A 13,325-nucleotide genomic window follows, 5' to 3' on the forward strand; every position below is an offset into this window, starting at 1 on the left:
GAATGTTATTTTCCATGTTCAATTTCACACATCAAAAATAATTTAAACTAGAGGTAAGAATAATTTGGATGACAATAAATGTTTTTAAAATGCAGTTATTTACTCTCACTTTGATTGCTCTCATTTCAGGACAATCATCCTTGATAGAAAGTCATGATAGAATCCCTTTCTTATAGCCTAAATGAATTCAGAGTAGACACATTTTCTTTAACAAGTGTCTCTGCATGAGGATTTATTTAAGAATCTTTCTTGGAGAAAATGTGTGCATTTGACAGTACTTATTCAATGGCTTTTACTTCAAGCATTTCAAGCAGTAATAATGGTGTTATGGGGAAGGTGATTTTTGTTTATTTGTTATTGGTGGTTTTTTTAATTAATTGAAGCCTGTCCACTTGAAAGAGTATGTTTATTCATAAATCTAAGTTGCAATTGCTTAGATTTTAAAGGATATTTTTAAACATTATGCAAACAATTCTAACCAACTCACTTTATGGTGTAGTAAATTTCGGGGAGTCATGTTTTCAGGAACAAAGGATAACATTAAATTTAGAACAAGACTAAATTAGTATAAAATAGTTGCTTGTCTTTGCAAATCACTTGGCTTAAATATTTTATTTTTAATGGTTTATAATTGTCCTTATGAAAGATTTTGGTAGAAGTGATAATTTGACAGAAAGCTATGATGATCGTATGTTTAGTGCTTTATGTTTTCCTGGGTATACCTGACAATCAATTTTACAATATTTGTCTTTATGTAAATTCAACCTTGAAGAAATAAAGCGTATTTTTATGTGGAAATGTTCAGATAAAACAAAAAAACAAAGAAACAATTATGTTCAGTATTTAAAATGTACATTAAACATTGCAGAGATGGACCTGAGGAAACTTTGGGGTAATATATAAAAGAGCTATCACATGTGGTGCTTCTGACAAGAAATGAACACTGAATCCTATCAAAGCTAAGTGAGGAACTGTATTAAATTGCAAGTAAAATCTATGAAGACAAATATATATATTTTTTTCTGGGCAGTGTAAGACTCTAAAAGGAACATCGAGAGCCACTAATTGAGGGCATAACATAAGAATTCCAACAATATTAGGCGGGTATTGTGGTAAATCATTGGTGAAACTTCTCATCAAAAGTTTTTCCATAACAAAATATTGTAATTATTTAATAGTAAAATAGTATCATAAGGACTATTGTAGTCCTCATCCAATGACGTCAGAGAAAGAATAATAAAAGAAGACGAGATTGGAACCCTTAATTGTTGCAATACATATATATGTATTTAATGAAGTGTAAAAATACAGAAATCAGGGTTTGTTGTAATGATGTTCTAGGAAAATATGCAAGAATGTATGGATGAGCTGCGTGTCTCAGTGAAGGAAATCTGTCTGTCCTTACAGGATAAAGAAGACATAACAGCATGCACTGATGATTATACTACTTCTCTGATATCATACACATTTAAATTCTTCGTGCAATACAGTGTTGCATGGAATGAGAGATAGAAGCAAAACTTCTGTTTAGTAGATTGATTTCAAATAGACTATGGGACGTGTGACTGTAAATATCTGAGCAATTCAGAGAACAGACGTCTAGGGTCTCTGTATATGAACATTCCAAGCTATCTAGGAACTTAATATTGTTCTGTTTGAGGCGGACATATCTGAGATTTTTTACATCTTCAGGTATAAATGTTTGAATTTAAAGTTTGCGTAAATAATTGTATTCAATATTTCAATTTAATATTGGATAATATGTTTGAAGGAATTCCAGACGTTTTGAGAACTTCAAAACCACTGAACTGAACAGTTGATGTAGACAAATTTTAATTGTCAGAATTTAATTTATTAGATGATGAATGTTCTTTCTATAGCAGAGTTCCCCAGGTAGCTGTTTTCTTTGCCTTCTTTATATCTGTGTGTAATTAAGGTTATCTTTTTCTTTTAGCAACACAGTCCAAGCTCTTAGATAATCTACTGTGGCACTTAATTATGCCCATCATTATGAAGTTCCTCCTTATATCTGACCTGAATTTCTCTTGTTAAGATTTAAGGCCATTAGCAATTGTTCCATCTACAGAAAATAACTTCTCATATTCCAGTTTGCAACCACTTTGTATGTGTTGAATACTTTGATTACTCCCCAATGAATCCAATATTCCTTAAGAGGAGCGAAAAATTCAACAGAAACAAACATCTTCTGAAGAAATTTCTTCTGACAGTAAACGGTCTCCTTGCTTTCTTTGCATTCTGAGTAAAATCCTGCATACCAGCATTCTGGTTTTATATAGACAAAAAAGCTTAAATCATGGGTCACTTCAAGATACAGGTTTACATTGGAAATGCTGACAGATCCTTAGTAAAGCTGTCACATGCCTGTGGAATGAAGTGCCTTTAACCCCACTGAATGCTGATGTGGAGATTTAGGGCTCTATTAAGTTATTCTGGAGAGTTCATCTGAAACTTGTATTTGGTGCAGTAATTGCATCTACTGCCATTTTTCCTACCTTTCTTTGTTCTTATTTTTTATTTTTGTTTAAAATGAGAAAAACCTTTCTAATGCACAAGTACAGACTAAGTAATATATTGAACCTTTCACATACAACTTGAAGATTTGTAGTAAACCCAACCATTTATTTGGTTTATATTTTCCTTCAGCTTTGTATTTGAGATTACCCTAAATAAGATTACCCTAAATAAGGAGATGTTAAAGCCTTGCATTTTCCTAAATATTTCTTCCTATAATTATGAATATTCTGATGATTATTTTAAGTTATTTACTGCCCTATTTCCACATCACTTTATGAGGAGAAGTCATATCATAGTCTAAATTATAAACATATATGAAAATAAACTTTTAAAGAAATTAAATTCAGTTTTCATGGAACATATGCCATATAATTGACTTTCTGAGTTAACTTTTTGTCTGTTTTTGCCACAGTATTAAAAATGGAAGCATATAAGCTGAAGCAGTAGGGCAGACTTTTTTTTCTCTCTTTGTGTGTTTTCTATGCTTCATCTATGAAACCACTGAGAAAACAGTTAAGAGCTCATATCAAGAGAAATGTAAAAACTGATTCTTAAAGCATTTGATTGATTTGGGATTTGAATTAAAGTTTTATTCTTGTTCAGTTGTTAAATCACATTTTTATTGTGTTATGAGAGGCTTACTGTATTCGTTCAAACAATGCATTTATTATTAATGCATTATGTAACTTGTTAATGAGACTTATAGGCAAAAGTTAAGAGAATTCTACTTTTCATTTATATGGAGGGTAATCATTATAGTATATTATTTTACAGGGAGGGTAATCATTATAGTATAATAATTTAGATAAGAAAGAATAAAAAAGGAAGATATGGGGGGGCATTCAATATTTGTTCTGTCTTTTCAAATTTTACAGGAAGAGCCATATGTAATGTTCAAGAAGTCAGATAAACCTTTGTATGGAAATGATCGGTTTGAAGGTTATTGCATTGACCTTCTCAGGGAGCTGTCTACTATCCTTGGATTTTCCTATGAGATTAGACTGGTGGAGGATGGAAAATATGGAGCCCAGGAGGATGCCAGTGGACAGTGGAATGGAATGGTTCGTGAATTAATTGATCATGTAAGTTAATTTTTTAGGCTTTCCACTATCCATTTAGATTTCAATATTATCTGTGCAAATTATAAAACATTGTACAGTAGGACCATTTGAATAGTAGTGCCTTGGAGAAAGTTTAAAAGATTAATGCAAGTAGATCCATGATTTTTCTCCTCCAAATTCTGTTTGTTAAACCAAGACTGTTCTACATCTTTATTTTATCAACAGTGTTTTATTTCTGCCAAGTGAGTTTTGCTCTTCCATGGCATATTTCCAAATAGTAGTCAGAACTCCTTTTGGTGAACAAATATCTGTTATTTTTATTTGTTTTTTATTAGTGACATAATATATATTTTCATTAATCCATAGTAGTCAGATCTCTGATAGTGGATCTGAGACACATAAATTATTTGATAAACACAGAAGAGCATATTTCTTGAAACTTCGGCAATTAAGTGCAAACAGTAAGATAGCAACATATACTGATGCAGTAAAGTAGTGAAATGTGTTTTAAAACAGGTGCCACTACAATTACTTATATCAGACATTAGTTTGTGTCCTTTCAATGTTGGTCATGCCAGTTGAATTCAGCTTTTTAGACTCATTTTAGATTGTAAATTTTTTGAGAATTATGCTGTTTTGCCTTTTAGCATTTATCTGAGTGAATTACTTAATAGAGAGACATTTGATCAAAGAATTTAAGATAATACATGTTCTGCACATCAGTGTCACTCTAAATAGGTAAAATGGGAGATTATTTTATTGCTAATTCAAGTGAAACTTCCTAATGATGGCAGAAAGTGCATGGATAACTTGAAGATTAATTTTCACTAATCGTTTACTTAAGATTTCAGCGTATGAGCAGAACGTGTGCTAATCAAAATATTCTGTTTACTAAGAGGGCTTTCATCTTTCTACTTTACTTTTCTAGTAAATAATGATCTGGTAATTCTGTTGCAGCAGATGTTGATTATGTCTAGTTTCTAACTTTTAATATAAGTGTGTGAGAATATTATATTATCTTTAAATATGTGTATGTACTGTACCTCATGTACATGCATATAAACAGATATTTTGCTTGACTCTTTCCATCTCTATAAATGCACAAATTCACACATGCACAATGCATAGGCATACATAGTTGTTAGATTTGGTGGCTGTTAGATATTATCATCCGAAATAATTTTCTAGTGATTAGAAAAAATATTTCTTACGTAATTCTTTAGAGGCTCAGAAAAAAACTTATTTTGTAGTGAGTTATTATTCATCCCTAAAGCTTTCTTCAACAAGCACTGGCGGAGCCTCCTAAACTTTTGTGAAGGTAATCTGAAAATGAAGCACTTTTAAGGATGTTGCAAGAGTGAGAGCTGCAGAACAGCTTTTCCAGTCCTTTCCTCTTGATAGCATAGAATGGAATGTGTTCATCTTTCTCCTTGCATAAAATTAAACTTTGATTAAAGTGTATTTTGCCCTTTCAAATGCTGCTTACGTATGAATAAAAACAGTTTAGATAAAATACTAAGTGCATTTTGGAAGATATAGTTTAACCTCCTGTATCATACCAAGATTAGGGTGTTGAGACATACTATGTATTACACTCCCACGCTATGCTGAACAAAAAACTCTTCAATTTCTAACTTTTTTTGGTCTTTGGGTGAATAGGTATTATATTGCAAATTTTCTTACATTTTTAACTAAAAATTTTAACTTTTTTTTTTTTTAATTAAGAAAAAATCAGTTTAATAATTTTAAATATTTTTACTAGTATGTCTCTAGACTGGACTTCCAATAGTTTCTTGATTTCCCAATAGTTAGAATATTCCTTCTAAATTTTATATATTTTTATTTGTTCTTATCCTGCAATTTATTTGAAATACATGCATTATATTACTCATACATTTCTATCATTTCTGCTCATCATTGCATATTATTGATATGTTTTATTAGTAAACAACACCTCTAACCTGAGTACTGATAGATAAGAATTTAGAGTATTCTAGATAGACAGTTACCACATTTTATGATTCAATTTTTTTGAGTCCTTTGCACATCAGCTTAGTTTTCATTTTCTATTCCTGTACAGAATATTTAATGAAGTGTCAAAAGCATTCTTTTATACAAAGTGAGATAATGAACTGATTTTTATTTAATTTTGATTAGTTTAAATACTTATCATATTTCATTAAAATGATTCAACATACATTTTTTAACCTGTCTAATTAAATAAAAAGACGAGAAAGTAAAGATGCAGTTATCAAAGTTGCAGCGTCTACGTGCATTTACAAAATATGTTTAGAATTTATTTTTTACCTATTTGTTATATTTGAACCGTCAGTCAGTTAATATTAGAAAGAATGGATAGCATGCCATAGTAAATATATTTACAAAGGTAGTTTGTAAAATTTGTAACTCAAGAAAAAAAATTATGTGTGTAGGAAGGAAGATTCAAAATTTATTAGATAAACAGTACCAAAAATAATCTATGTGTACTCAAAAATTTAAGTGAAATGAACTGAGCTCAGCATATCATGTAAGTCTTAGGCTTGAAATTATGTAGCGTGAACAGAGAAATGAAGGAAGCATTTGGCTTTTTATGTTTTCAATCCATTTCCCTATGTTTTACTCCATTTCTTCTTTCTTTTGCTGCTACATATGTTGTTTTCAAATGACATCATTCTGATATTAGTTTCCAAACAATGACTAGTTTATTTCTGAATAAATGGTAAATATTTTGAAAGTGAAAAATGAGTTCAGTAATCACTGATGTGTTCCCTTTGACAATTGAAGGAAAATGAATTCTTTCTGGAAAAGACAGTGGTATCTATAGCTGCAAATGGTAAAGAAATACCAACTACAATAACAAGATGAGATTTTTCATTTTAAATGGAATTTCTCCAATTAGGGTGCCTAATCTATTTGCCACAATGAGGATTCTTACTCTTTTTTTTTTTTTTTTTTTTTTTTTCCCCCCCCTCCATATTTTCATCTGGTTAATTTAATATGAAGATTTGAGATATTCAGGGCAAATGGGTGGGGAAAACTAAAATCCAGGTATCTCCATCCTTTATGGATGCATACTTCATAAAGAAGTATTCTTTGTAGTGACTTGATGTCTTTGTCCTTATTTGCATTCAAATTAGAATAGACTTCTTGAATTACTTTTGGATTGGAGGTTATGAATTCTGGAGATTTTAAGTTTGTCTGTGGTGCTGAAAAATTGTTATGAGGTGTATCATATTACATGAGATAGTATGTGTAAACTATTTTTTACTGTAGACAGCAGATACTGCTAGAGTAAAAGTATGTAATTTTACTTCTATTATACAGTCTGTTTTATAAATCCAGAATTATTTCAAAACATTCTTATAATTGGGTTCTAAAACAAATAAATAACTGCTATGTTATACTTTCTAAGAGATATAAATGAAAGTTAAAATCCGCTGGGAAGTAAAATGTTACTATAACACCACTGAAAATAATCTTTCTTTTTTCCATGACTGTTAGAATGGTTCTTCTACAGTGCAAAGCTTTTGCATTGCAAATTGTCTTTAAGGCTTGCAGATCTTTTTTGATTCATAAATAGTTACATAAAAGGTCCAGCTTTTAAAGAATGACTACTGTTTTATTATATGTAAGAATTTAATGGGAACTTCCTTTCATTTCATAGAAGAGTAGAATTTTCAGCATGGAAGAAGGTAAGATTTATGCAGTTGGGCAAAGCACTACTTAATTTGAATTAGCTTCAGACATAGACTTGAACTTCAGTATCATTTGTATTTTTTAAAATCAGTACCTTACATAGTAATAAATGTTTACATGTGAAATGGTTACAATTATAAAATTAGTAGCAGTGACAAACACACTAGTGGCCTTCTGTTTTCTCAATAACAAAATACTTTCTGATATTTATGTAACAGGTTTAAAATACTCCTGGAGACATCTTCTGACAATAGCTTTTTATTTTGCTACTTTTTCCATCTGATTTCAAGTACTTATGTTTTTGAAGGATAGATCCAAACCCTTTTTATTACTATATGAAAGTTAATAAGAGCTTCAAATACACAACTATACTGATTTTTTTGGTCGATTTTCATCTTTTTAAGATGAAGAAAAATCTATGTGAGTCAAGGAATTTAAGTTTCTTCCATTTCTTTTCTTCCTTCCCTTCCATAATTCAATTTCATCACATTGGAGCATACTACTTCTCTTCACGTTCACAACAATCTCTGCCTAATAGAGCTTTGTTGGGAACGATTAAGGAGTTCTGTTGCCTCTTCTTCCTAATGATAGATGCAGTCTTCCTCCTTATAATTTTCATGCAAAAGATCTAGCAGACTTTCAGTACAATGCATGATGGTTTAGTCATTTATCTTCCTTCATTCATGAAAATCTCTTAAGTTTTGACAATATATTAAGAGGTTGCAGGAGAAAGAAAGACTGAGCATTTTGCCTTTTTACACCAACACTGTATGTTCTGGAAAATAAAGCCTGATTTACTGCTAGTGCTCTTAGTACACCGTACCTACTTTTCAGCTTCATCATTTTATCAATGAACATACCGTACCTTGAGGCATTTCCAAAGCTATCTCTAACACTTAATCCCTGCTCTGTGAATTATCTTCAATTTTTTTTATGAATGATTCTCCTAATTAATGTACGGACACTTAAGCATATGCTCCTACTTATTGAATGCTTTTATTAAACCATTTTCAAAATATTTCCCCACAGAGGATCACTGGATTAAATGTCTTCATTCAATTATTTTATGTTATTTTTGTCAAATGAAATGCTACATTACTTCTTCCTTCCTGCATTTCTTCGAACAATTTAGTTACTTTTTCCACAATATGCCCTGGATTTTCTCTAGATAATGTTCTGCTAGCTTTCATCATCTTGTTCAAATAATGAGAATATTTCACAAGACAATCTAGTTATTACTGCAGAGGTAGGATATGAGCAGTGACTTTGAAAAGTGGTTTTGCCTAAACTACCTGATGTTGGAAAATTCAGGTCTGTGCACAATTGTTTAGGTCTCTTCTTTTGTGTTGGCTACTTGGGACTGTAACTTGCTCTGAACATCAACATTCTGCTAAATCTTGAAAACTGGGAGACGTTTTAGGTGTTTTCCTCTTTTTTTTTTTAGCTTCTCCATAGAAAATGCATTCAGATCTTGACATATCTTCTGTAAAACTTGAAAAAACTTTTTTTTTTTTTCTCATACGCATACAGCACTAACATCTTTCTTTTATATATTTGAATTTAGCAGCTACCCTGTTTCTCTTTCCTAGAGCATACTAATCTATTTCTTGAACTCTTATGGTCTTCTCTGGCTTAAGCATAACATTTCATATTTCATAACAATTCAAAGCTTCATTCATTTCATGAAGCTTTTGTCTAACTATATTAAGTGCTGTTGCAAGTGCTTCCTATTACTTATTCCCTTTTGAATCATGAGGCCATAATTAGACCTCCTTCATTTTTTTTGTGTGCGTTTTGCAGATTATGCAGAAGTCATTATTAAAAATTTTTCACATTTCATCAGAGAATTTAACCCCCAGTCAAGAAAAAAATGTGGTTTTGTTTTTGTTTCCCAGGTTAAAATAGAAAAGGACAACTTATTAACTATAACTCTTTAGATCGAAATCCTTTTTTTTCATTAGAAATTTCTCGGCAGGCATTTTTTAATCGATTCATGACACGATACGTTCCGTGATCCCAAGCATATCTATGTAGGGCAGCATATGTGGAACAGAATATTAATCATATTCTAGAGCAGTACATTTGACAGCAAATTGGATATGCAAGGTATCTCAGGCAGTAGACACAAAACAGTTTTCGTAGACCTTGGTTAGCTGAACTGCTCTTTAGACTGTATCATCTTTATTGATTAGACCTCCACTAGCTGCAGTGGGAGTTTAAACTTCTATGGATTGAGCAGTAACTTTTGAGGAATTTTTATTGTAGTACTTGAGGAGAATTAAAAACAATTTTTTGATTAAATATTAAACTATTTAAAGACAGATGCACTGGATGGTGTTTTAATGCTGTAAGTGGATCTTATAGGAGACTGCAAAGGTACAATAGAAGTATGCCAGCACCAGCCATAGGAGTGTTGGTATCAAGTGCCTCAACACAGTGTTTGGCCCCTGTCCAGTGCCAATTCTCTTCCCTGGTGTGGTCCCTGAGCATTCACATTCCAGGTTTCTTACAAGACAGTTTTTGTCCTTCTTATCTCACCAACAAGGGAAATTTTACTCACTTGCATAAAGTGTTCTGCCTCTATTTCTACTTCCAGCCAATTTAACCTGTTCTTGCCCTCAGTGCCAAGTTGTTCAGTGGCCAAGAATTACCACTGATGAGTAATTACAATTTGAATTTCTCCTTTACAGCTGACACTTAAATTTCTGTGCCACCTGAGCTTCCTTTAGTTGTCTAGGACATCCACATAGTACTGTCATGTCTAAGACCTGTGACAGAGCAGCAGCTATAGGCAGAAGAATATCTTATAGCATGTTGCAAGTTCTAGTTCACTTCAAATAGAAGCAAAAATAAGTCCCAAGCTATCTGCCTTCTATAATTCTATAATTGTTCAGTGCCCTTAATGTATTTCTGCACATGTGTACAGAATCATACAGAATGGCCAGGGTTGGAAGGGACCTCAAGGATCATAAATCTCCAACCCCCCATCACATGCAGAGCCACCAACCTCCACATTCAATACTAGACCAGGATGCCTTGGGCCCCATCCAATCTGGCCTTGAACACCTTCAGAGATTGGGCATCCACAACCTCTCTGGGCAGCCTGTTCCACCACCTCACCTCTCTCTCTGTAAAGAATTTCCCCCTAAATCTCTCCTCCCTCAACTTAAAGCCATTTCCCCTTGTCCTGCAGTTATCAACCCTTTCAAAGAGTTGATTCCCCTCCTCTTTGTAGTCTCCCTTTAGGTATTGAAAGGCTGCAATGAGGTCACCCCGCAGCCTTCTTTTCTCCAGGCTGAATAAGTCCAGATCCCTCAGCCTGTCATATACCTATTGTTCTAAGTATATATATCTTCCAATACTTATTGTTTCCATGCTTTCTTTTCCTCATTAAAACTGCATTTCATTTCTTTGTGAAATCTTGTCTGGAAGTCTATTGTATAATTTATTATAAATAATATGCCAGAAAATATTGCTTGTTCTTTTTCTGACTTTCAGTCTAATACACAATTTTAAGTGCCTTTTATTTACAGTGCCTTTTAACCAAAGTTGAGTGAACAGCAAGCAAGTGTATCCCCAACAAGCAACTAACAGTTTCTCTCTCGTTACTTGCTCTTCTGTTTTTCACTTAAAACCAGCTGAATATATCCATAGTCTTACAGAACCTGTTTGCAAGTTCTCATCTTGAGTGTTTGAATTCATTAGTGTAGCTCAGTCAAGCACACCACATTGCTTAACACCTACTATTTAATTTTTATATGATTGTTTTTTTTCTCTTTTTAATGTTGAAACATAAAAAAATTGGTCTGCATGATCACGGAACCACTGAGAATAATAATTAGTTGCTACGCTCACAGGATAGCACATAATTTGCAGGCTTTTCACTCTCTCCTAAAGGCTTTAAATTATATTCTTATGTGAAAATGTACAAACAGATTCTAACACAGAGTGAATATTAGGCAGAAAAGAAGTGCAAGCTTAAGATAGAGAGTTGTAGAAAGCACTGCAGAAATCTATGCAAAAATGCCAAAGAAAGAAAATAATATAAAATATAAAATGTAAGAAAGTAATCTAAAATGTCAAAGAAAGAAATCCTAAGCCAAAAGCAGTGTAGTCAAATGTTAATTCAATGAAGAGCAGAGAAATGTGTGTATGAATTCCTTATTAACATTGAAGAAAGAGGTTTGTTGCTAAAAAGTCAGGGAAAAGTGCTAGAAAATAACATGAAGATTATTGTTTGTATGTATATGTCTGCTGAAGTGAAATATAAGTGAAAGTTAGAATTCCCCATTAGCAAAGTTAATTTCCACTGAATTGTCCATGTTATTGGATAATTTTGTGTGTGCATATTTTTGTTCTCTTTCTCCTGTTCAAGAAAGGTTGGTCATTGGGTTTGGCCCCATTTAGTGAAAACTAAATTACCTGGAGAAAACTGATGGAACAAGTTCTCTATTCAGATATGTATTTTTTCTCTAGTGAGAATTTTTCATTACAAAGGTGATTTTTAAAGCTTATCATATTCATTCAGGTTATTTATTCTTGGGGCTGCTTCTACGATTTGTACTTGCATGTACAGAAAATATCCGAATAAAGATCACCTGTACTGGGAAACTTGATTGATACTGCATTTCCCACTCTTCCCTACTCTTCCTTGCCTGCTCAAATCTTGTTCTAAATTAACGGTTAAGGGCAATGTTTACAGGCTTGGTAGATCAGGGATTCAAATTCTGCTCATAGCTCTTGTGAACACACTGTTGCTACTGCTTTGGTTTCCTTCATATGGAAGTGGAAACAGAAGGACTTTGAAAGATTTTTAGGGGATCTATGTAAATCAGATACATAGATTCATGGAGAAAGTACAATAAAATTAACTTCTTATATTGTTTCTGATAATGAAGGCTGAAAATAAATAAAATATTCATATGTTTATCTTTTCTTCATTTTCAAAGAATTTCTAAACATCTTGAACTGAACTTTTCAGATAGGGTAGATAGAATTTGTGATGATGGTATTCCGGAGAACACCAGCTTTCAATAAAGTAGCATTTTCATCACAGAGTTTCAAGATATGTTGGGAGATGTGTCCCTGGGAATAGTGTCCAGAATACAATATCATGCACAACATTTGAGGAATTGAGAGGTGTTAACTCTGATCTATTATACTTGCAGTATGAAAGACAAGTTGTTTAATACCAAAAATATGTTCTCAATTATAAAAATCATTTTGTGTCTGAGGTATGATTTCTTCTATGTTAAAAGTAGAAGGCTCATTTATATGTATTTTGTTGAATTTATTTATAAATTTATTTATTTTTAATTAAGTGGACTAGTATTTTAAAATATTCTACACTGTTATTCTGAAATTATTAAAATTATTAAATATTATTATTAAAAATCTGAAATATTAAAAATCTTACAATATACAAATTTCAATGTATTCTTAAAACTCGTAACTGGTGATCTTTACTAGATATTTGATAGTTCGCCAGGTCAGAAAAATAATGAATTTCTTTCAAAATCTTAAGAGCAGCATTCAGAACCTGTCAGTACCATGTCTGAAGACTTTAAAGTTACTTTGAAAATGATCTTTCCAACCCTCAAGAGAACTACTGATTTAATAATTCTGAAATATAAAGAGAAAGCTATTGTAAGATTTACACTTCTATTATTTTTACAGCATAATAATAAGGAAAAAATGGGTCAGTTATGAAGAGCTATCACTGAAGCAGTATCATTGCTGTTCTCTTGGACTAACCCTGATAGTTGTTTTTTAAATCTGCATGAAGTTTGGAGTTTTGCTGACAAAGAAGCTCAGATTACAGTGGCAGCATGATTTCAAATGTCACTCAAATGTGCCGGAATAGACTGGAACTGGGCACCAGCAGGAAGTGCAGTTCTATCCACCATATTCCAGGGAACCAAGAAATAACACTTTTTAATTCTGAGCTTACACATCCTGTGTGTAACTTGATAAAGTGTTTTTTTTCCAGAACATCTCTTCAGTTATTTTCTTTATCAAATTACTAAAATTTAT

The 13,325-nt window shown here is 32.2% G+C and overlaps 1 protein-coding gene across 4 annotated transcripts in view; it reads left to right on the plus strand.

Moving 5' to 3' along the window:
* GRIK2 (glutamate ionotropic receptor kainate type subunit 2) overlaps window positions 1-13,325 on the plus strand; it is a 352,850-nt gene that overhangs the window by 202,389 nt on the left and 137,136 nt on the right. For all 4 annotated transcript variants that reach the window (XM_052685593.1, XM_052685429.1, XM_052685664.1 and 1 more), the window contains one exon: window positions 3,411-3,617. In XM_052685593.1, the coding sequence (XP_052541553.1) occupies window positions 3,411-3,617 (207 nt within the window). The remainder of the gene's footprint in view (window positions 1-3,410; window positions 3,618-13,325) is intronic.

Source organism: Tympanuchus pallidicinctus, unplaced genomic scaffold (assembly GCF_026119805.1).
Source record: "Tympanuchus pallidicinctus isolate F22 unplaced genomic scaffold, pur_lepc_1.0 scaffold1, whole genome shotgun sequence".
NCBI lineage: Eukaryota > Metazoa > Chordata > Aves > Galliformes > Phasianidae > Tympanuchus > Tympanuchus pallidicinctus.